The sequence below is a fragment of the Hydra vulgaris genome, chromosome 11, assembly GCF_038396675.1.
Source record: "Hydra vulgaris chromosome 11, alternate assembly HydraT2T_AEP".
Classification (NCBI taxonomy): Eukaryota; Metazoa; Cnidaria; class Hydrozoa; order Anthoathecata; family Hydridae; genus Hydra; species Hydra vulgaris.
This window is the reverse complement of record NC_088930.1, coordinates 4,859,784-4,885,098: the sequence shown is the minus strand read 5'-3', so window position 1 is coordinate 4,885,098 and position 25,315 is coordinate 4,859,784. Positions and strand designations below refer to the sequence as shown.

Below are 25,315 nucleotides of genomic sequence, written 5' to 3'. Positions count from 1 at the left end.
TTGCACTTTAATTTTAATCTAATAATAAAAATCAACATAATACAAAATTGCAATAATTTTTGTAGAGTCGGCCCCCCCCTTATCCGCCCCCGTATTTCGCTTACCGAAAAAAACAACAACAAAAAAACGAAAATAGGCACCAAAAGCTCTACACTAATTAAACTATTTGCTGGTATTTATTTTTCGTTGAAAATTGGCATGTAAATAGGAAATGCATGTAGAAAATTATTTTATTAATAAAAAAAGGGGGATCGACATTTTTACGACTGCAATTTTATGTGCGAACATCAACCAAATTTTCATGCAAAATTTTCGAAAAAATAATCCATAAAAAAGTATGCTAACCATACATTATAGTTATAAAAAAATCAAGATTAACCTTTCTTTTTTTAAAAATTGTCTAGGTTCATATATATTTATAATAAGAATCACCACAAAATAACGTTTGCCTAGAACTACCTAAAAAAAGTGGTAAACTTAATCTAACACAAATTAAACTATTTGCTGGTATTTTTTTTTCGTTGAAATTAGGCAAGTGAATAAGAAATGCATGTAGAAAACTGTTTTAATAATAAAAAAAGGGGGATCGACATTTCTCCTACTGCAATTTCATGTGTGAACATCAACCAAATATTCAGGAGCAAAATAATCCATAAAAAAGTTCAGTAACTATACATAAAAGTCTTGAAAAATCAAGATTAGCTCTTCTTCTTTTAAAAAAGTATCTATGTGTATATATGTTTCTAAAAAAAATTCTACAAAAACACGTCTGTCCTACGCTGCCTAAAAAAAGTGTTAAAAAAATGAGAACCAAAATTTTAGCATAAAAATCGGTTCCGTAAATCGCGATTTCCGCATACCTAATATTAGCCTAATGTAAATTTGACAAGAAGTTCGAGTCTCCGCGCATTTATTATAAAGTTATAGCATATTTTTTTTCTTAATTTATTTATTTTGTTGTAATAGTTATTCTGAATAAATAAAAGAACGGAAAAAAAAAAAAAAATTGACCATTAACCATTTTTTGCATAATAGACGTTTGCTGCACAATGTTTGTTAAAGTCAATTATTTTCTTTCATCCATTTTTTAAAATCTTTTACCTTGATAACTTATAGCATAAAAATACTTTTATATAATTGCATTCAATAAAGATATTAGAAATAAAAGTTGGTTTACATTAATTGGAGAGTACTAGTTTGCGGATCAATATAACTCGGGGCGTCATTAAAACCGTTTTAATAGCGGTATACATACCGGCTACTTGTTGCGGAAAGAGCTATAGAAACGGATGTACCTAATATTTTTTTGTATATTTTTTAATTTTCTAATGCAACTGTAATTCTGCCTGTATTTTATGAAGTTTATTTGAGTTGGCAGTTTTATAAAGTTCAATTGAGTTGGAAATTAAATCTTACTTTTTTTAATTTGGTATATAATAAAAAGTCACACAAATTAAGAAGCTATTAGTCAATTGATGGTAATATTTAAATTGAAATTCTTATTTCAAATAATATTTGTAATAACAAAATTAATAACTATTTATTATAACTTTTAAGCCAAGTTATAAAACAGTTATAATAATAGTAATAATAACAATATTAACAGCAACAACAATAATAATAATAACAATAATAGCAATAATAATAATAACAATAATAACTATAACAATAATAATATATCGTTATTATGATTGTTGCAAATGTTCTTAATATTATTTGTTGTAAATATGGTATTAGTATTAATAATAGTATAATTCATGTTATTATTGTTACTTTTATTATTGTTATTATTGTTGTTATTATTATTTGTTTGTTGTATTGTTATTATTATTATTATTATTATGATTATTACTATTGTTACTATTATTATTATAATTATTATTGTTATTATTTTTATTATTGTTATTATTTTTATTATTGTTATTATTTTTATTATTGTTATTATTTTTATTATTGTTATTATTTTTATTATTGTTATTATTTTTATTCTTGTTATTATTACTAATATTATTATTATTATTATTGTTATTATTTTTATTATTGCTATTATTACTAATATTATTGTTATTATTATTATTATTATTATTATTGTTACTATTGTTACTATTAGTGAATATTATATGATAATGCTACAATTAAGTGGCCTAAAATAAAGTTATTTTTCGGATAAAAAAAAAACAACAACATAGAAAAATGTAAAAATAAATCCAAGAAAAAATATATACATATTTATAATGATAATTTATATATATATAATAGTTAATAATTACAAAAAAATATATTAAATAATAGTTATAACAGTTATACTTAATATTTTAAAATGCTTTTAAAGTCTCTAGGAACGAGAGTGCAAAAATAACTTGGATTTAGGTCACCTAACTGTAGTAATACCTAATTGTATTATTATAAGCCTTATCTCTTATTATCTTATATATAAAGAACCTTATAAACCATCTAAACTCATAGAAAAATTGCATGCTGATCAGACAAATCTTATATCCCAATTCCATACCAAGTCAGTTATAAGCAATTGTCAAAAAGCAATCTTTATAGTTTGTAGTACTAAGTACATAGGAAAGTCAAGTTTTCTATAAATTATAAAATTATCGGAAATTTTTTACTTTTTAAAGTTAAGTGTTTTATTTATCTATAGATTAGGTTTCTATAACTGAATGTAAAGGCCTTTTATTTCATCTATTAAACAGAATAATATTAGTTTAATATCTTAATTTTGTTATTGTCAATTTAATATCTAAAAAGATATAGTATCTATAAAGGTAAAACAATTTTAAATTTAGATAAAGTGTTTAAAGATTTTTAAGATGGTTTTTTGAAATTCTGTGCAAATTTTTTTATATCCTGCTAATCACTATTACTTTACTTTGCTATGATCATCAGGAGATTGTTTTATATTGTTTTGTATTTTTGTTAACTAAAACATAGTATTTAAATTAATTACATATTTTTTTAGATGTAATATAAATAAACAATGAATGAAATGGCTTTCTCAAGCATCTATGATGTTGATCATCGCCATGGTCATCTTTATTGTCCTCAACCAGAACATATACATTATGTAGCCACAGAGCAATATGCATCTTCAGAATATTCAAATGAATACTCAAGTGAAGAAAAAGTAAGTTTTTATTTATTTAGATTATTTTAAGTAATGCTGTAATAATGTTATTATATATTATTGGTTTCAAGATGCTAAGTTATTAAACAAAATGTTTAACAATGTGTTACTATTTGAATGTACAAGATATCTCTAGATTTCAGGTGTTCAGGTTATTTTTTTTGAAAGTTTTTTTTTTGAGTATACATTATATATGATAATTAATAATTATTTTAATAAGAATGATATATACTGGTGAAGCAAATAGTTCTATATATACAATCACAGCGCAGCTATATTCTGCATTAGGCTTTTATATTCAATTTCTAATAATTTATGCTTAATTTAAAAAGGTTATATATATATATATATATATATATATATATATATATATATATATATATATATATATATATATATATATATATATATATATATATATATATATATATATAGTTCTATAGTTTGTTGCATTTGGGAAGCACGGAAGGAAAAAAGTGATTCTTACGCCAACACATACGTCACTATTAATTACTTTTGACTTTCGTCTAACATTTGCGTGTTGGACGAAAGTCAAAACCATTAATTTAATTACAAATAATTCGTTTTTTAAAAAAACCACAAAAACGCAAATTTAATTGACCAGAATTTTTTTAAAAACATTCTGAATGTTTTTAACAATATAAACAATGTTTTTATTTTAATTTTTTTCAATAAAATGTTTTTATTTTTGATTTTTTTAACAAAATGTGTTTATTTTTTTTACTGTAAGTCATGCGCGGAGTGTTGCCATATCGACTATCTGACTCGCAAGGGAGTGCTGCTACATCGACTGACAAATAGCCTGACTCGCAAGGGAGTGCTGCTATATCAACTGACAAATAGCCTGACTCGCAATGGAGTGCAGCTGCATCTACTATCTTTTAGCCTGACCCGCAAGGGAGTGCTGCTACATCGACTGAGGGTTTGGTTGGGGCAGGCAGTCTATCAAATAATAAAAAAAAAATTCTGGTCTTGCATTTTAATTTTTACTTTTTGTCAACAAAATATGGAAAAAACTTTCGGACAACATATAAGAGTTCTATATATATATATATATATATATATATATATATATATATATATATATATATATATATATATATATATATATATATATATATATATATATATATATATATATATATATATATATATATATATATATATATATATATATATATATATATATACAAAAAATTTTGTATATGTAATAAATTATAAAAAAATAAAAAATAAATAAAAAAATAGTAACAAAATGTAAATAAAAAAAGTAATAATATGTAAGTAAATTAATTTTTAAATAAGCATTTAAAAATTATTTAATAATACTGTTAATTTAATTGTCTACTATATATCTTTATGTTTTACATGTCAAATATTGTTCAGAATTATCAAAGATGTATCCAGAAGTTTTTTGGGCATACCAGTCTGTCTGCGTTTAGGGGAGCTTTTTTTTCTTTTTTTCTTTAAATTAAGCAATTAAAAACATAAAATCTTAAAAAAGTAACTTTAGTTTTTCTAAATAGTAGAAATAGGAATAAGTAACCAAAATGTAATGTTAAGTAACCAAAGTAACCAAAATAATCAGTAGTGTTATATTAACGGTTTTAACGTCAACATTGATTCACTGCTTATTTTATTTGCTAACTAATATAAACTATGAGATCAAATTTATTTCCTTACTGCTTCTCCCGCAAGAGAACCTTTATAACTACAACATTTAATAAACAATAGATTTATATATAAACATATTTCTTTTAAATAAACCAACAAGATTTATTTAAGGCATATTAGAAAGGATAGATATTTTATTAATCAATACATCTCAATAAATGTCAGTTAGCTCTTCATAAGTTTAGTTTGTTAAATTTCCTGGGCCAACCAAAGAAATTCGCATAAGGCAATCAAGTGCTATCATATTAAGCCTATTTCTTTGTTTAGAATGTATTAAGTTTAGCATAGAAAACAGTATAAATAGCATCACTTGTTATCGGGTGTTCGTGCTTATATGTATCAATGTTACTTTTCTTTAAATTGCCTTCTTTTACTAAAGCTTGAATTTTTAGGTTCCTTTTTATTTCAAGATTAAATAAGATTTCTCTATAATCAGAGGGAAAGTGATGGATATCATCTTCATTATCTTGAATAGAATTATACAATGGTGGTGCAATAATTTTTTCCCCATCAATAACAGCAGGTTTTGCATGGCCATAAAATTGTGAAAGTTTACTAATGTTAGCTGAAAGTTTGTTGGGATCTTGATTTTTACCAGTTGCATTAAATGCATCAAATGCTAAAAATACATTGTCATTAATTTGCATTGGTGCATCAATTTCCTCTTTTAATCTCCTCATAAATGGCACTTATTTTCTTTAAAAACTCAATTGTTTCTGGTGTTGACATCGTGTTAAACAAGTTATTTTTTCTTAATCGACCTACTAGTGCTTGACGCTCTTTAGATATAATGAGAAATTTATTTGAATGAGTGTTAAATAATGGAGTTTTGCCGTTGGCTATATCGTTAAGCTCATTTTATAAAAGGTCTAATTTTAAGTTTATCTTTAAGTAGACTAGGTTCGCGTTTGTAAAAACTTTGCAAATTTATTTATTGGTACTAAAACATCAAAAAAGCAAAAATAGTATATTATCAGGAACAAGTTATTGATATGTTAGACTGTCTAGCTCCACATTGTACTTATTATTAACAGTTGAATCAAGGCTGTTTATAACTTGTTCAAAACTTGAAATGAGTCATACTGAAGAAGCGCCATGAGATAACTAACGCGTTGGAGCAGCTTTAAGTAACTTTGCTGGTTTTAAACCGTCAGCATTTTGTGCTGCATAGAATATTGAGGCCTTTACGCTAGAATATTTCATGCCTTTCCAAACCCCAAGATGTTAGCATCAATGCTAACTAGGACATCAAATTCTTTCATTAAGTATACATACACAAAAGCTAAACAATGACAATGACAGTTAATGTACATTGAGTGAGGAGAAATTTATTTTAACTGTGTTAGTTCCATCAAAGCCATGAAAACGCAGTTGCTAGATATCTATCGATTTAGATTTTAAAACTAGTTTAATTTTTTCACATAAGGTTTGCGCACCTTTTCTTCCAATAACTTGGACTAAACCAATAAATATTTCTTCAATAGTACAGGCCTTCTTGTAAGAGGTGTGCGATCGCACGTCTTAAATGACCACGCATATAAAACTTTGTTTTGATAACTTGTCCAGACTCTTTTGGAAGTATTTTAGCGCTTTTGAAAAAAAACGCTAAAAAAACAAAATTAAAATCAATAACCCATAAACTTAAAAGAACAAAATTTAAAAAAAATATTTAAACTAAATTAACAAAAATTAAACTAAAAAAAAAAAATTTAATAAATAACAAAATAAATAGCAGAAAAACCAGAAAAAATTAAAACATTAATTATTTAATGTAAACTTAATTGTAAGCGAAAATTTATCACAAAAAAATTTATCACAGCTCTATCAATCTTTATCATTCCCTCCAATGAATAAATTGGCTAATACAAGGGCAGATCCATAGTGAGAGAAAAGATCATGAGTCTGCCCCTCCTTCCCCCCCCCCCCCTCCCTTCCTTCAGATTTTTTATTTATTATTTTTGAAATCGATTTTCAAAACGTTAGTAACTTAGGCTGTTTAGAAGTGCCATGAATTTTAAAAAATTTTGGAGTGCAAATTTTAAATTTTGTTAAAAAGTTAAAATAATACAGGGTGCGACAAATCGACAAACGTGCGCGCATTTGTTAAAAGACAGACAGAAAAACAAAAACATGTTTCTTAAATTTTGCTTATGCAAACATTGGCATTTGATTGATTTTTCAAATGAATGCATTACTTCAGCAATTTTTTTTCAAAATAGATTTGCGATTGATAGCTTTTTATTTATTATAAAAGCACATATTTTAAATAAAAAAACAATTAACTTCAGAGACTTTAAAAAAAATCCAAAACATAATTACTTTTTTCAAAAGCGTTACTTTTAAGTAAAATAACTAATTATGTTTTAGCATGGTTTTTGCATGCGCTCACAAAAGCATCCAAAATTTTACTTAAAATGAATGCTTTTGCAAAAACTTCGAAAGAAATCGTGCTTAAACATTTCGATTGCTTTCTTCTATTGAAGAAAGTGATCATAATGTTTAAGCATGGTTTCTTTTATGTAATTAATTACATTACATTAAAAGTTTAAAGCAAATGAATTCATTATAAATAAAGTTTTGCATGTTTTTTTTTTAAATTTTTTTATTTTCCTCAAAGTAAAGTAATGTTTGTTTGTATATTAAAAATACATTGATAAGTTTTTTTTGTGTGCATTTATCAATAATTTTGTAAATGTGTAAAAAAAAACTATTTTGAAAAACTAAAATTGAATAAATTTACCAAGCATCTTAAATGTATCTAATAACTTATTAACTAGAATAAAAATTATTTGAAAATAAAACTCCCTTATTTGACATAAATCTCTTAAATTTATTTATTGACGTTTGTCAATAAATAAAGATCAGACACAAGTCAAGGTTCATTTAAAAAAAAAAAATGATGTTGCGCCCTGGGATAGTTTAAAAATAGTTGGCAGGCGCTATTGTTTCTAGATTATTGTAATGCATTTTTTTAATAAATAGTTTTTTATTAGAAATTATATTTCCATGATAAAATGATTTGTAATTATTTTTTGATAGCTTCTGTACTCAGTTTGCCTTAAACTCTAATCTGAATATTTTTTTCAATGATCACCTTTTATTACGTTGCAATAAAGTAGTCAGGAAATTTTGTAGCAGTTTGATTGTAATTATGGAATCAATTAAATTAAAAATCGCATTTACATTTGCTTTGTTTTTTTTTGGCACTTTTTTTAAAAGCGCTAATTGTCAAAACTTGCAAAGAGTTGTGGCCAAGTTGTCAAAAGAAAATGTTATATGCGTGGTCATATAAGGCGTTTGACCGCATGCCTCTTACGCGAAGGCCTGATAGTATGAGAATCAGAATCGACATATCTAATGAAAACAGAAAAGACAGCCCTATCCGCCACGTTGCTTGTCTCATCAGCAAGAACATTAAAGTCATGAGCCAAAATAATTTTTGTGCAAACCTGATTGTCTAATTTATAACTTATTATTTTGACGAACTGATCAACACTAGCTGATGATGTGTATCTTGCTCGTTTGCTAGCAATTTTAAAGTGTGAATCTATCTCCTTATCGCCAAGATCTCAAATAAAATCAACGATATAACTAAAGTTTCCCTGGACTGCCCAGTTCTTTTTAATTACAAAGTAAACAGTTTTAAAAAACTTTTTTATGGCATTAAGGTTGTGCTGTTTACCTGCAATTCTGTTTACCCATTTTTGCTGAGATCAGTGACACATCATGTACATACGTCCATCTAGTAAATGTTCGTTGATATTAGGGATAATGCTTTCATTTGATTCACGCCCAATAATAATTTTGCTTTCGTTTGTTCTTATTTCAGGAATCAACTGCTGATCTACCTCTTCTTGAACTTGTTTTGTGTCTTGTTTTGTATTTTGGTTAATAGCAAATGCTTCAAAAATTGACTTTTGTTCAGAATTTGTATTTTTATTTTTACTGTGTAAAGATCTGTATGTGGACGAATTTTTGTTGTGGCTTCTACAAGAAGTCTTTGGTCGACTCATATTACGTAAGTTAAACATACTATAAAAACTTTTGCAAACAAATTTTAGTAATTAAAGTTTATAAAAACATAAAGCGCAGAGTTATAGCAAGGTCATTAGAGAGTTTCCGAAATCACAACGAGGACGGAAACGCCGACAATGCGTCTAAAATAAAAAAATATATAACTGCACATGCGCAACTTGGTGGAAATCCCAAACTGAAGTTTTCTGTCTGTGCAACCGATTTCAAAATATTATATTTCATATTTTCTGGCAACGCGAGTTTTAATTTGAAAAAAGATGGTGGATGTTGTGAACCTTTAAGTGTAAGTATTTTCTAAAGTTACAAATTTAATTATGTTCTTTTTATTTATAATTTAAAACGACTTATTATTTTGATAAACAGATTTTGAGACTTGAAAATTATTTAAATGCAAAAAATCATTATTTTTAAATATTGAAATAATTTTATGAAGTGCAGATTTTTAACTTTATTTAAGGCTAATCATAACTATTCATAAAACTTCTCTTATATTTATAAGCTTTTGTTACATTCACGAACCATGGAATGCCAGACATGGCTTTCCTGAACATGGTGTAATTTGGAAACAAATTAAAAATAAAAGTTTGAATAATATAAACAAGCCTAAATTTAGAGTAGACAACAGATCAGTTTGAGATTATTTTAAACTTTTAGGAAAAAAAAATTAAAAAAAAAATTTCAGAGTTCGATCCCCACCATGTCCCTGGTAGTACTGTGCTCAACTTGTTTCTCTGTGCAGTGGCCTTTTTGTTGAAGTTTGTGTTTTGGACTTATAGAATTGAAAGAGGGTTGTAACCACATAAGTAGCCTCCTTGACTGTAGTGACTTTCTTGGGCTTAAGGAAGTGAATAATTAAAAAAAAAAAAATTAACCCTCCTGAAGAAACTGATCTTGATGTTGCTTTACGAGACATTGTTGAAAATTTTAATGATAGTGATTTGAAAATGCAAAGCGATAAATTGCTAATGGAGGAACAAGCATTAAAAGAAGTTAAAGAAGCAGAAGATATGCAAAGTGCTTTTCTAGAAATGATTAAAGAAACTAGAAAATGCAGGTGTGAAGGATTAATTAAAAAAAGAAAAAATATAGATGTTCAGATGACACTATATTGTTCTTAAAAGAGAAATCAGAAAATGACAATAAAATCAAAAAAGCAGATTTAGAAATAAGAAAGCAAGAATCTGAAGAACGGTGGCACAATAATGAGCGTTTATATCAGTTAATTTTGCAACAGCAAGAACAGACCATGCATTTGATTCAACAGCTAACTCAAGTTTGTGTTACCATGTTGCAAATGATACAGGAGAAAGCATGACATTGCACTCTGTACTATAGTGCATACAATGTACATTTTATTAACAGTGCTCAGTTAAACTTTTAAGTTCTTATGAAAGTTCAAAAATTTAAAATAATTCAATGTCTCCAAACACCCATTCAAGTGAAATTCCTACAGAACTCATTGTCTTGTTCCACTGACTTTGCAGGTCATTGATGTTGGGACCTTGAAATAGTGTTTGTAATTGTTGGCGTAATGGATAAGCAAGATCACTATATATGCACAAAATGGATCCGTCAGGTGTTCTGGCATGCTGTTGTAAAAGAGTTAATAGATCTGATCTTCTTAGTTTTCTGGGGAAAGCCATTGTTTAAGTTTTCTGGGGAGAGCCATTGCTGATTAAATGATTGAAGCAACCTACCCCATCTTGCATAAACAAATTCCGTTGCTTCATTGCTTATCATGCTCAGTTGTGGAACTGAAAGCCCAAATCTCTATATATCTACATGGACTAATAATGTCTATATATCTACATGGGTATGCAAAATGTTTTAACAACACACAAAGGGCACAAATTCTAGAAACTTTAAATCCATTACTACATTTTATCAGGAAATTGCATGATGTCACACAAAGTATAAATTTCGTTCTTCAAAAAGCGAAACTTGGCTTTGCATTCGCCATTTGATAAATTATCTTGATGAAAAAACTCATAGTTCCAAAATGGCCAATTTAGGTATTTTAAAGTATTGATGTCGTATAATAATACAAATTCTTCATCATTAATAATATTTTCGTTGTTCACATACAAGAGAGCTTTCTATTTTTCCTAAAGCTAGTCATATTTACTTTTTATCACAACAAACAACAAAAAAACCGTTTAAAATATCACGTTATCATGTGATTTTTACGGCTTATTTAACGGAACATAAAATAATCAACATCGCCAATGTGAACTTATATCAAAAGCTGTTGTTCCAGTCCCCGTTATGATTTCGGGAACTCTCTATATATAAGTAAGCTTATATAAAAAGAGGAACTCTTTTTATATAAGTAAGTTTATATAAAGAGAGGAACTCTCTTTATATAAGTAAGCTGTAAGCTTATAAGCTATAAGCGATTAAACGCTTATAGCTTTTAGCTTATAAGCTTATAGCTTATAAGCTTATAGCTTATAAGCTTATAGCTTATAAGCTTATAGCTTATAAGCTTATAGCTTATAAGCTTATAGCTTATAAGCTTATAGCTTATAAGCTTATAGCTTATAAGCTTATAGCTTATAAGCTTATAGCTTATAAGCTTATAGCTTATAAGCTTATAGCTTATAAGCTTATAGCTTATAGCTTATAAGCTTATAGCTTATAAGCTTATAGCTTATAAGCTTATAGCTTATAAGCTTATAGCTTATAAGCTTATAGCTTATAAGCTTATAGCTTATAAGCTTATAGCTTATAAGCTTATAGCTTATAAGCTTATAGCTTATAAGCTTATAGCTTATAAGCTTATAGCTTATAAGCTTAGAGCTTATAAGCTTATAGCTTATAAGCTTATAGCTTATAAGCTTATAGCTTATAAGCTTATAGCTTATAAGCTTATAGCTTATAAGCTTATAGCTTATAAGCTTATAGCTTATAAGCTTATAGCTTATAAGCTTATAGCTTATAAGCTTATAGCTTATAAGCTTATAGCTTATAAGCTTATAGCTTATAAGCTTATAGCTTATAAGCTTATAGCTTATAAGCTTATAGCTTATAAGCTTATAGCTTATAAGCTTATAGCTTATAAGCTTATAGCTTATAAGCTTATAGCTTATAAGCTTATAGCTTATAAGCTTATAGCTTATAAGCTTATAGCTTATAAGCTTATAGCTTATAAGCTTATAGCTTATAAGCTTATAGCTTATAAGCTTATAGCTTATAAGCTTATAGCTTATAAGCTTATAGCTTATAAGCTTATAGCTTATAAGCTTATAGCTTATAAGCTTATAGCTTATAAGCTTATAGCTTATAAGCTTATAGCTTATAAGCTTATAGCTTATAAGCTTATAGCTTATAAGCTTATAGCTTATAAGCTTATAGCTTATAAGCTTATAGCTTATATGCTTATATATTATAAGCTTATAAGCTTATAAGCTTGTAGCTTATAAGCTTATAGCTTATAAGCTTATAGCTTATAAGCTTATAGCTTATAAGCTTATAGCTTATATGCTTATATATTATAAGCTTATAAGCTTATAAGCTTGTAGCTTATAAGCTTGTAGATTTTAAGCTTGTAGCTTATAAGCTTGTAGCTTATAAGCTTGTAGCTTATAAGCTTGTAGCTTATAAGCTTGTAGCTTATAAGCTTGTAGCTTATAAGCTTGTAGCTTATAAGCTTGTAGCTTATAAGCTTGTAGCTTATAAGCTTGTAGCTTATAAGCTTTTAGCTTATAAGCTTGTAGCTTATAAGCTTGTAGCTTATAAGCTTGTAGCTTATAAGCTTGTAGCTTATAAGCTTATAAGCTTATAAGCTTTTAGCTTATAAGCTTGTAGCTTATAAGCTTGTAGCTTATAAGCTTGTAGCTTATAAGCTTGTAGCTTATAAGCTTGTAGCTTATAAGCTTGTAGCTTATAAGCTACAAGCTTATAAGCTACAAGCTTATAAGCTACAAGCTTATAAGCTACAAGCTTATAAGCTACAAGCTTATAAGCTACAAGCTTATAAGCTACAAGCTTATAAGCTACAAGCTTATAAGCTACAAGCTTATAAGCTACAAGCTTATAAGCTTATAAAAGCTTATAGAGTTTAATCAAATTGTAAATTATAGTTATGAAAATGTAAGTGGAGGAGAAACTCATTTTAAGTATATTTTGAAACAAGTTAATGTTTTTATGAAAGGAGTTATAAAAATATAAGATGCTAAGCGTTTCTTATTTTAATCCAATCAAAATGTGCATTTTACATTTTAACCCAATAGTAACATATTCCATATCTCATCCGTGTGAATTTGAATTAAGCTGATTGACTTAAAATACATTATATCTGTTTTATATACATTATAATTTGTTTTAAAAGTTGTTTGCAAATGTTGCTCTTTCTAAAGGACATTAAAACAATTTTGTAATAATGACAACAAATTTTAATATTACAAAATAGCAACATAATAAGTAATAAAGAATTTTTTTATCACAAACTTGATGATAATACAAAATTATTTTAAATTGACTTTGGGCAGAAATTTGGGGGCCTATACCGATATCAACATCGGCACTGGATACGTCGCTGATAATATAGTTGTCAATTCAAGTTGATTTAACTTATGATTTTTTCATTCATAATTTTTTATTTATTTCATTCATTTATGCTGCAATAATATCGAATTTATCTTTTGTATTTCTTTATTAATAATTGTTAATTAGTTAATTTATTATATATATATATATATATATATATATATATATATATATATATATATATATATATATATATATATATATATATTTAAACAATTTTAAAATGTATTCTACAAAATAGTGTGCTCAATATTCTTAAAAGAACAGAGCAGTTATAAATTATAATTTATATACAGTGCTGTGGCAAGTGGGTCTGAGGCCCCCCTCAAAACTAGCTATTAGGGCCCCAATTTTTTATTTATTTATTCTAAAAAAGTGGATAAAATTGACAGATTTCCTCGAAACAGCTGGGTACCTAACATATTTTCATGTCGCCGTTCATAAGACAATTAAATATGTTTTATAATTGTTAAATTAATATAGAGTTTACTAGTGAAGAGTTTTTTTAACTACTGTAAATGTATTACGCATTTGTTGCCTTTATTTCACTAGCTACAATGTCAAGAGAGGTTGCAGAAGACTGAATAAGCTTACTTGATTTGTTGATTTGAAATAAAATGTCATACCAAATAACCTTGAAAGAACACCAAAAAAAGAAATTGCACTGATGGATGACAGTGCAATTTCTTGACATCAACAATATCAAGATTGAGTGAATGGTTTGCATGAGGAAGATATATGGCCTTAGAATTCATTTCCAGAAACTTAGCTTGAACACCTTTTACTTTTACTTTCATATTAGCACCATTATCATAAAATTGACCTCGACAGTTCAAAATATTTAGATCCCAATTTTTTGCCTGGTTTAAAAATGCATCATATAGCCCTATTCCAGTTTCGGAAATGTAGATACTTACTTCAGGATTACATGTTACTGATTTCAGAATAATGCTTATTTGTTCTTTGTGCAAAATGTCTGGCATACAATCTAAAATAATAGAATAGGATTTTGCTTTTTTTACTTTAGAAAGTTTTTTCGATTTAATCTCCTTGACTAAAAGTCTAATCAACTTGTTTGGTGTGTCATTGCCCAATTAGTACTCCTTGGTTTCTTTGTCCTGAATTCTTTGCATAAGCTCATTGAGAACGGTATCGTACCTAGCCAGTAATTCAAACACCCCAAAAAAGTTTCTATTGCTCTTTGAACCAATGGCTCTATCTGAACCATGGAATGCAAGATTTCTTGCAGAAAGAAATAAGCTGTCCAATATCTTTCCTAACACAGCCCTCCAAAATATCTGCTCTTTATGAAGCAACTTTTGCTGTTGCTTGTCTATGGTAGCTTGATTTACAATGCCTGTATTGCTAAAATTGAGGGAAAAAAAATTAACAAAGCAGTAAATTAAAAGAAATATCAGTTAACCTTTTCATAAAATCATCCATTGTTCAAAGCACTTGAAATGTGCACTGCATGTTTTTTGTTGTTTAAGTTTTTTTGATAAGCCTTCCCAAGTGTTCATTCCTTGTTGGAATGGTGAAGAAGTTATCCCAAAAAGTTTGCAACAAAAACAAAACACTTTATTGCTATTCAAAGAATATATGAGCCATATCCGTTCAAAGATTTCTCCATTCTTCAGCTTGTGGTTATAATAGTTCAGTGAAAATCATCTTCTTTCTAAATTGTATGAAAAATCAATTTCAATCTTTTTGAAACCACGTTTAACAATGTCACACCTTTGTGCCTCAGAAACATCATCAGGCCACTCAGAAGGATCACCACTGAGAAAAATAGGCAGAATTGTTAAGCCATTAGATGTAGATTCACATATCAACCTATCTGACTTTTCTCTAGTATTCAAATAATGACAATCAGAATTATTTGTAGTTTCTGTTGGTATCGAAACACTTCCAGGCTGAACTGCTGGTTTCAAAAAATGTGTTAGTTTGGGATAATTTGTGATTTCCTCCCTGACTGCAGCTTTTTCTCTTCTCTTAGTGGCACTACTTTTCTTCTTCTCTTAGTGGCACTACTTTTCTTCTTCTCTTAGTGGCACTACTTTTCTTTTTCTCTTGTGGCACCACTATCCACTTTTTTCAAACCAAAAGTTATATCGTGAAAAACTGACGAAAGATAATTATAAATTTTTGCAAACCTTTTTTCAATGTTTGTTTTTTATGATATAAAAAACTAACAATGCATAATAATAATAATAAAAAAATCAAATCAAAATTACTAAATAAAAGTCCATATGATTATGAACTTATAATCATAAGGACTTTAAAATAAACAAATATAAAGCGTTACAGTTTTCTAATCTTTTATAGTTGTTTCTTTAAAAACAATGCCTATGATTTAATTAAAACAAATAATAAACTTTTTATTTCATAGTATTAAAGCAAAAGTAATAACATATAGCATAGTAATAAAATAAATTATTACCAAGATTAACTGTGAATTGCTGAAAATAAAAAGCGATTTATAATTTATAAATAAATAACCTTGAAATTTGTAATCTAAATACAAACAATAGTATATTTGCATATAATCATAAAATAAGCAAATTAGAGAAATATATTTCTTCACACGATAGGCTGCTGTGTAATGGTTTCTCATTAACGGCTTGACATAAAGCTTGTGTTTTATAATAAAATTCGGACCTCAGGAGTGTTAAACAATTTTTTTTTTTTTGTATCAAAAAAACTTATCAACTGAGAAAAAAAAAACAATCCTAAAAAAGGGAAACAAAATTGTAATGAAATATCAATTTTTAATTAAATAAACTAGAAAAATTCAATAATAATAAAAATGAAATTAAAAAAAAAAAATTTTTTCTAAAAATTTTATGCGACTTTTGTATTCTTTTTTTTAGAGTGGTTGTTGTTTTAAGCTACTGAATTTGATACAACTTGAGGAAAAAAATCTTTTAAAACATTTACAACATAATATTTTTGATACATAATTTATTCCTGATTTTTATCAGTCTGTATAATTAAGAAACTAATTTGCTATGTATGCTAGAACTATAAGAAATTTTATTTATTGGTTTTGATGTTAAAAAGAAATTTTATTGATTTAAAAAAGTTTTTTGCTATATTTGACGTTTTTTCTCAATAAGTATATAATAAGAAAATAAATTGCTATTTATTTGTAAAATATATTATTTTATTAATAAATTTTTTAATGACAGAAGAAATTAGATAAAAGAATACATGGTTTCTTTTATAAATTTATTTACCCCAATTGATGCATGTCTGAAAATTGTTTTTTTTATTATGCCCAATTTCCAACATTAATATGAATTATTAGTGATAATAGCCATAACGATTGCTCTGTTTGAAAAAATGTATTTAAAAACTTAAAATTTTTTTTTTTGAATATTAGTATTAATGACCTTTAATTTTTTTGCATGAAAAACTTGTTAAAAAAGTTATTTTTTTTTCAAATAAATAGCAATTAGTTTTCTTGCTTTTCTTTGCAATAATAAAAACAGTAAAGTTTAACAAAAACAATTGAAAAGAAATTTAAAAGTTGCCCATGTTTCTAATGCAAATAATAAAGTATTTCCTTTATGTATATACTGAATGGAAAAAGTCGCCAAAAAGTTGTATATCAAAAAATGTTTTTATTTTCGTTATATTCTTAGGGATCGTCTGCAAATACGCAACGCTAAATTAAAAATACAAACAGAAGTAGGAGTTTTTAGGCTCTTTTATGTGGCAATTTTCATTAAACTTAAATGCACTACTTTGATTTTTCATTTAACTTAAAGCTCTAGGAAGGAAAACTTTTGATCTCTTGTTTTGTTTAATAGTGAAATTTAGCGTTGTGTAATTTATTAACAATCCCTTATCTAGTTACTTTTTTTGTTGTTGACATCTTCACTTCCAACAAGGCTACAAGCAACCCCTATTAGAGTTGGAAGTTACTGCAAGAAAAAAGATGAAGTTCATAGAGCAAGATAACAATTGACAGATGACTTAAAAGATTGCAAATTATATGAATCAGGAAAACAAGATAAAGAAAGTGAATTCCAAGGAACTGATGTTGGAGGAAAAAAACTAGACTAATAAAATTTTTTGGAGTACTTAGGAACAGTCACAGTAAAAGGATAAGATTTAATTGAATAACAAGTAACACAAGTTACTCGTCATTAAATTAAATTACATTACACGTTTTTGCACCCTGCCTAAATAGAAAGGACATCATTGTAAGATCCTCCCCAGATATGGCAACAGAATTCCATACAAGAACTGATTTAAGATTTATATAGATAAAGAATAGAATTCTGAGTAAGAAAGTGGCAAGCATGGCAAAGAGATGCAAGCTTAGTAGATGCTAGTTTTGCAATATAGGAGAATCTAGACATTCATATGACATTTTAAGTGAATTATGATTTTATTTTGTATTTTGCAAACGAAAAGGTAGTTTTTATTGCATCAAATTGTTTTATAAAATATTCCTTTAAATAATAAAAAATGAATCTATCTTTATATAATATACTAAATTTACTAAATAATAGTGGTTGCTTGCAGCCTTGTTGAGAGTGAGTCAGAATAAAAAAAAGTCTCCATTATAAATTAAAATTTTTGTGAATATCTTATTGGTAACTGATAAAATCTATCTACAAGTTCTTTATAATCTTTATTTAAAATAGTTTATTAAATACTGTAAAAAAATAAAACAAAAAGAATTAAACTGTGTTAAAGCAAACAAATGATTATTAAGTTCATATGTGATGTGACATTATTTTATGTACAAAATTATGTTGATATGTGATGCGACATTATGTTATGTATAAAATTGTTTCAAGAAAAAAATAAGGAAATATATTCTTTTTCTAATACTAAATTTAGACTTCATAAGTAATTATTGTTATATTGTTTAAATGGTTCTTAAAGCCATCCTTATTGTTTTTTATAATATATTTATATATGTTATATATATAATATCTATAAAACTTCAAAATTATTTTATTTTATATTTTAGAAAAATCAAAAAAGTTTTAAATTAAAAAAAAAAAGTGCTGTGACTCTTTCTTGCCATTACCATAACTGCAATGGCTGCCAAGATTTCTGTGTCAAGTACACTCGAAGTGATGCTAACTATGTTAAGCATTATATGATATGAATATATATATATATATATATAATATAAATATATATATATATATGGTATAAATATATATGTATATAATATATATATATATATATATATATATATATATATATATATATATATATATGATATAAATATATATATATATAATATAAATATATATATATACATATATATATATGGTATAAATATATATGTATATAATACAAATATATATATATGGTATAAATATATATATATATATATATATATATATATATATAAAAATTTATAACATATATATATATATATATATATATATATATATATATATATAAATTTATAACATATATATATATATATATATATATATATATATATATATATATATATATATATATATATATGTATATATATATATATATATATATATATGTTATATAAATATATATATATATATATGTTATAAATTTATATATATATATATAAAGTTTTTGATTTACACTCCCATCGAAAAAAAATACACAGCTCATAAGATAAAACTTTTGTTGTACTATTACCCTTTCACATTTGTATTAGTTCAAAAAATTACATACTCTATTAACAGTTTAATGTAGTGTGTACAATTTTTGTTGTTGTTGATGCATTGTTTATAGTAATAAAAAATTTAAAAAGATGAGTTGTATATACTATATTTTATATATTGAAATGTCTATGTATGTATGTATGTATGTATGTATGTATGTATGTATGTATGTATGTATGTATGTATGTATGTATGTATGTATGTATGTATGTATGTATGTATGTATGTATGTATGTATGTACAATAGCGTGCAAAAGTAACCGGACAAGAACATAATTTGAGATAACTTTTGAATGAAAAAGCTCAATTTCTTTCAAATTTTGGCTGAAATGTCAAAAAATTGATTACAAATCTAAAAACAAATGAATTTATGCTAAATCTAAGTAATCTAATCTTAAAGTTCATTTAATTAAAATATGCGCATGCAAAAGTATCCGGACAGAAAAAAAAACTTGAATTAGATTTTTTTTTTAAACATTTTTAAAATTGAAAATGCTTTATTTTAAAGTAAATTGCTTTAGTATTTCGTTGGGAAGTCTTTAGCATTGATTACTGCTTGAGAGTATCAAGGCATTGAATCCACCAGCTTCATAATCACAATAATTTTGATTTTCCCCAAGGGTTTTTTCACAAGGGTTGAAGTGTGCTTTGGGTCATTGTCCTGCTGAAATATCCATCCTTGAGCCCTGAAAAATGTTCCACGCAAAATGCTGTCTTGATAAATGCTGAAATTAAAGAACTTTATAATGTAAAATGTAGTGTTGACACAATCAAACGTATTTTGAGGTCTGAAAACCTATTTGGAAGACGTCCTACAAAGAAACTTTTTGTTTATATAAAGAATTGAAAAGCAGATTTGCTAATAAACAATTGAATTGGGCAAGAAAACAGTAAGTGAAAGTACTTTTTAGTAATGAATTTAAGTTTATGTTATTTGGATCTGATAATATTAGATGTCTGTCGACACAAAGGCTTATGGCTTTTGTGTCGACAGACTTATCTAATATTATCAGATCCAAATATCTAATATTATCAAATGATCCTAAATACCAGCTACCAACAGTAAAGCACAGAGGTCGAAACGTTATGAACTGGAGTAACTTGAATAGAGATTGCATCGGTCCTATCCATTTGATTGATGGCAAAATGGACAAAAATATGTAAGTGTAAATATTTTTGTATACTTAAGAATGTTATGCTACCACATGTTAAAGACAAAATGCCTCAAGGAAGGATGTTTTAGCAGGACAATGATCCAAAGCACACTTCAACCCTTGTGAAAAATTTTTTCAAAGCCAAAGAAATTCGGTTAATTCTATTGAATGTCTATGTAACCTCATTGATCGATAAATTTCAGGTCGAAAACCAACAAGTAAACATGATTTATTGAATACTCTGAAACAAGAATGGGGGAAAATCAAAATTATTGTGATTATGAAGCTGGTGGACTCAATGCCTTGTCACTCTCAAGCAGTAATCAATGCTAAAGACTTCCCAACGAAATACTAAAGCAATTTACTTTAAAATAAAGCATTTTCAATTTTAAAAATGTTTTAAAAAAAAATCTATTTCAAGTTTTTTTTCTGTCCGGATACTTTTGCACGCGCATATTTTAATTAAATGAACTTTTAAGATTAGATTGCTTAGATTTAGTAAAAAATCATTTGCTTTTAGATTTGTGATCAATTTTTTGACATTTCAGTGAAAGTTTAAAAGAAATTGAACTTTTCATTCAAAAGTTATCTCAAGTTATGCTCTTGTCCGGTTACTTTTGCACGCTACTGTATGTATGTATGTATGTATGTATGTATGTATGTATGTATGTATGTATGTATGTATGTATGTATGTATGTATGTATGTATGTATGTATGTATGTATGTATGTATGTATGTATATATGTATGTATGTATGTATGTATGTTTGTATGTAATGTATGTATGTCTGTATGTTTGTATGTAATGTATGTATTTCTGTATGTATGTATGTAATGTATGTATGTATTATATATTATAGTAGTTATGATACATTTTACATAAGTTATATATTTACACTTAGCATTTTAGACCAAATCCTGATGCAAAGCCTTTCATTCCTAATGTGCATGCATTTTCAACAAATTGGCATTTTTATCGAAATGAAAATGGGAAGGTATATTTTTTTGACAGAAATAATTTTAATATGATTTATATATATATATATATATATATATATATATATATATATATATATATATATATATATATATATATATATATATATATATATATATATATATATATATAATTATTTATTTATTTATATTTGTATATATATATATATATATATATATATATATATAATTATTTATTTATTTATATTTGTATATATATATATATATATATATATATATATATATATATATATATATATATATATATATATATATATATATATATATATATATATATATATATATATATATAACAAAATTGATAATAAACAATATAATGGAAAATGCTTTATCAAAATTTTATTAAAACATTAAACATAGCACTACTGATGAAAATAGTGAAAGGCCTCTAGTGCTTTTTTATCATTTATATATTTATTTAAAAGAAATAAATCTTATTTCAAATTTCAAAAATTCAATTATTGTTTTTTTTGCTTGGCATACTTTTTTCCATTATATATATATATATATATATATATATATATATATATATATATATATATATATATATATATATATATATATATATATATATATATATATATATATATATATATATATATATATATATATATATATATATATATATATATAAATTATGTTAATGTATTCTACAAATAGAGTGCTCAATGTTCTTAAAGAACAGAGCAATAACTAATTAGTAAAACACTTATCTAGTTTGTAACTGTCTTCAACAACATGTTTCACCCTAGTTTCACCTTCCTGATGAATGAAGGGTGAAACATGCTGTTGAAGACAACTGAAAATTGTATAAGTGTTTTTACTAATTTAAATATATATATATTTTTAATATATATTTTAACAAAACTAATTGATTGTATTGGTAATAGCAGGTTTAATTAAATAAGACTTGTCTTACCTTGATTTTATAAAGTATTGCATTTTAAATTGTTTATTATTTCCATTTGTTATGTATTTGAAAAATGTATGCTTTGTTTTATTAAAATCACATGTAAGTGGGTTCTCATGTAAGTCGGTTCTCACATGTAAGTGGTTCTCACATGTAAGTGGGTTCTCATGTAAGTCGGTACTCACATGTAAGTGGTTCTCACATGTAAGTGGACATGTAAGTCAGTTCTCACATGTAAGTGGGCTCTCATGTGTAAGTGGGTTCTCACATGTAAGTGAGTTCTCACATGTAAGTAGGTTCTCAATAGGCTTAGCTAATATTTATGAAAATGTAAATTTAGTTCATTAATATCAAATAATTATTATTATTATTGTAAAATGTTGTAAAATTTTTTGGTTGTAAAATGTTTATATATATATATTAATATATATATATATAACAGGGCTCGAATTAAGCGTATCGCGATCGCAAATCGCGATTACTTTTCGCACCTTCGCGATAGTTTTTTCTTAAAATTTGTTTTTTCGTGATCTTTCTTTTTTTCGTGATTATTCTTTTTTTATTTTAGAAGATTGATACTCTATTCGCGAATATTTAGTGTTCTTTTACAGTATAAAACTGCAGTGACTTCTGTAACGATAATTTTTTTTTTAAAGCGGAGCATAAAGTAAAAGAAAGAAAAATAAATGATTTAGAAAATCAATTAGCAAAAATGTTCAAATGCAGGAAAAAGACCGGTTGTTTAAGGAAGGAAAAATTTATAAAAAACAAACGATTAAATATCTATTCGAATCAAGAAATAAAAGATTTTGATTGAAAAAAGAAATAAAAGTTAATTGATTGAAAAGTCACTTTCTTAACTCGAATTCTCAAGGGCTTTATTCCAATTTAGCTCATTCATTATGAACAAATTTAATGATATTTTTATGTTTATTTTGCGAAGAATAGTGGAAGGCAATATAGACTCTAAATAGTTATTAAAAAAAAACTTTAAAGTTTGTTAGTACACTTGCTAATTTTAAATTAATAGCAATAAATGGATGCAAATAAGGACCACAGATGCAGATTATCTACAGGTAAAAAGTGGGAAAAACATTTTAATTGCGAGTTAGAATACGATTTAAATGGAAATGAAGTTTTAAGATTAAGATGCAGTTTATGTAAACAATTTGAAAAACGGATAAGTCAAACAAAATTGTTTTCCATGACCTGGATCAAACCAGGAACAATATCAATAAAAAAAGATTCACTGGCATCGCACTTAAGCAGTGCGCAACATAAAAAGGCCTTGCAAATTCATCAACAAACAACATTAGGTTCAGTTTCATTAATTAATTTTTCCAAATCAAATTTGGTCAAAGAATGCCAAAATATTCTTGCTATTTTTGAACTATTTTTAAATTGTCCTTTTACAAATGCGAAAGTAGAACGAATGTTTTCATGTATGTATGGCGTAAAAAATGACTGGAGAAGTTGTTTTAGACGAGATCTCTTAGAATTTTTACTTCGAATAAGTGAAGAAGGTCCTGAGATTGACAAATTTGAACCTGGTACTGCTATGGACGAATGGTATAATGATTAAATTAGGCGCTTGTCAGCAAATTTTCATCGTTATCTGGAAAAAAGGATAGCGACAGTTACAATATCGGATTTGGAAGAAAGTGAAAGCGAGGAAGAAAATAATATTCTAAGCATTAAACTAGTAAAATGATTACAAAACGATCAAAATATTTACGGTTAAGATCTAATACTTTTTCTATTAGCAATCAAAAAAAGTATTAGATTGTAAAAGATTCTATTATTTAAACACATTTTTTTTTTTCGCTTTATTTTATTGAATGAAAAAAGTGAACGCTAACTTTTATTAAAAAATACATTGAATGAAAAAGCAATAGATAGAAATATCATGGGAATTTGATAAGGTTACTTAGATAAGAAAACTTACTTAATAAGAATTTAATTATCATTCTTGTTTGTGATTGTGCGGGTTTTCGTGAAAATGTTAAGTTTTAACATTTTATCACGATAATGTTTTCGTCATTTTTAATAGTTTTTTATAACTGTTTCAAATTTATAGATTGTTTTGTTAGTTTTAAATAATTTTTTTTACTGTTAAAAATTTATAGAAAATTAAATATTCTAGTTGTTTTGAACAGTTTAAAATATGTAAATATAATAGAAAATGAAATAATTAATTAAAAGAAGATTATATCAAGTTCATTGATTTTACAAAAATACAGCCGTTAGATTTAATGCAGTATAATAATAGTAATAATGTAAATTATAACTAAAGCTACTTTATAACCGCTGAAAGTAAATGTTATGACATCATGCAAAAATGAGACTTATTATATATGTTATTATAGATAAGTTAAAATAAATAATGCCCCCCCCCCCCCTCCAGCGGGAGTGGAGGCAGCATTATTTATTTTAACTTAGAGGGCAACCGAGTTATAGGTATTTCTTGAATTGGTTAGCTTCTATGATCTTATCTGTCAAATTATTTCATGGATTAATCACTCTTTTGAAGAAGAAATTAAATCTATATTTGCTCTTACAAAAAGATTTACTTAAAGTGTATTTGTGCTTACATAGGTTGAAAGCATATTTGAAACTTTCATTGTTGTAAATCTAATTAATAATATCTAGAATGTGCTCAATTTTGTATTGTTGGATTAAATCACCTTTCTTGTAATTGTCAATTCATCATTTTTAAAAAAGCTTTTTAAGCGATGGTATAAGTTTGGTTGCTCTATGTTGAATTTTTTCAATTTTGTCTATATCCTATTTCAGATTAGGACACCAAACTTGCACAGCATACTCAAGGTGTAGACACGCAAATGTTTTATATAATTTTTTAACCATATTTAAATCTAAGTTTTTAGAAGTTTGATGAATTAAACCCTTAGAAGTAAGCTTGAGGTAGCTTTACAAATTTTTGCATTAGTTTGTAATTCCCATTTTAGACTTGATTGAATTGTGACATTAAGATCATGTTCAAAATCAGTTTTGATTTTGATTTGTATCTGAAACATGAATTACATAAGTGGTTTGAGGATTTTTCTTTGCCAATATGCATGACCTTGCATTTATCATAATTGAATGTTGTCAACTAAATTGATGATCATTCCATAAAATA

General features: G+C 26.1%; 1 protein-coding gene across 1 annotated transcript in view; it reads left to right on the top strand.

Annotated features, from left to right (window-relative positions):
- The first annotated feature begins 2,968 nt into the window (after positions 1–2,968).
- LOC100202967 (uncharacterized) overlaps positions 2,969–25,315 on the top strand; it is a 54,414-nt gene continuing 32,067 nt past the window's right edge. The window contains exons 1-2 of the mRNA XM_065809853.1: positions 2,969–3,136; positions 21,152–21,244. Of these exons, the coding sequence (XP_065665925.1) occupies positions 2,990–3,136; positions 21,152–21,244 (240 nt within the window). The 5' untranslated portion in view covers positions 2,969–2,989. The remainder of the gene's footprint in view (positions 3,137–21,151; positions 21,245–25,315) is intronic.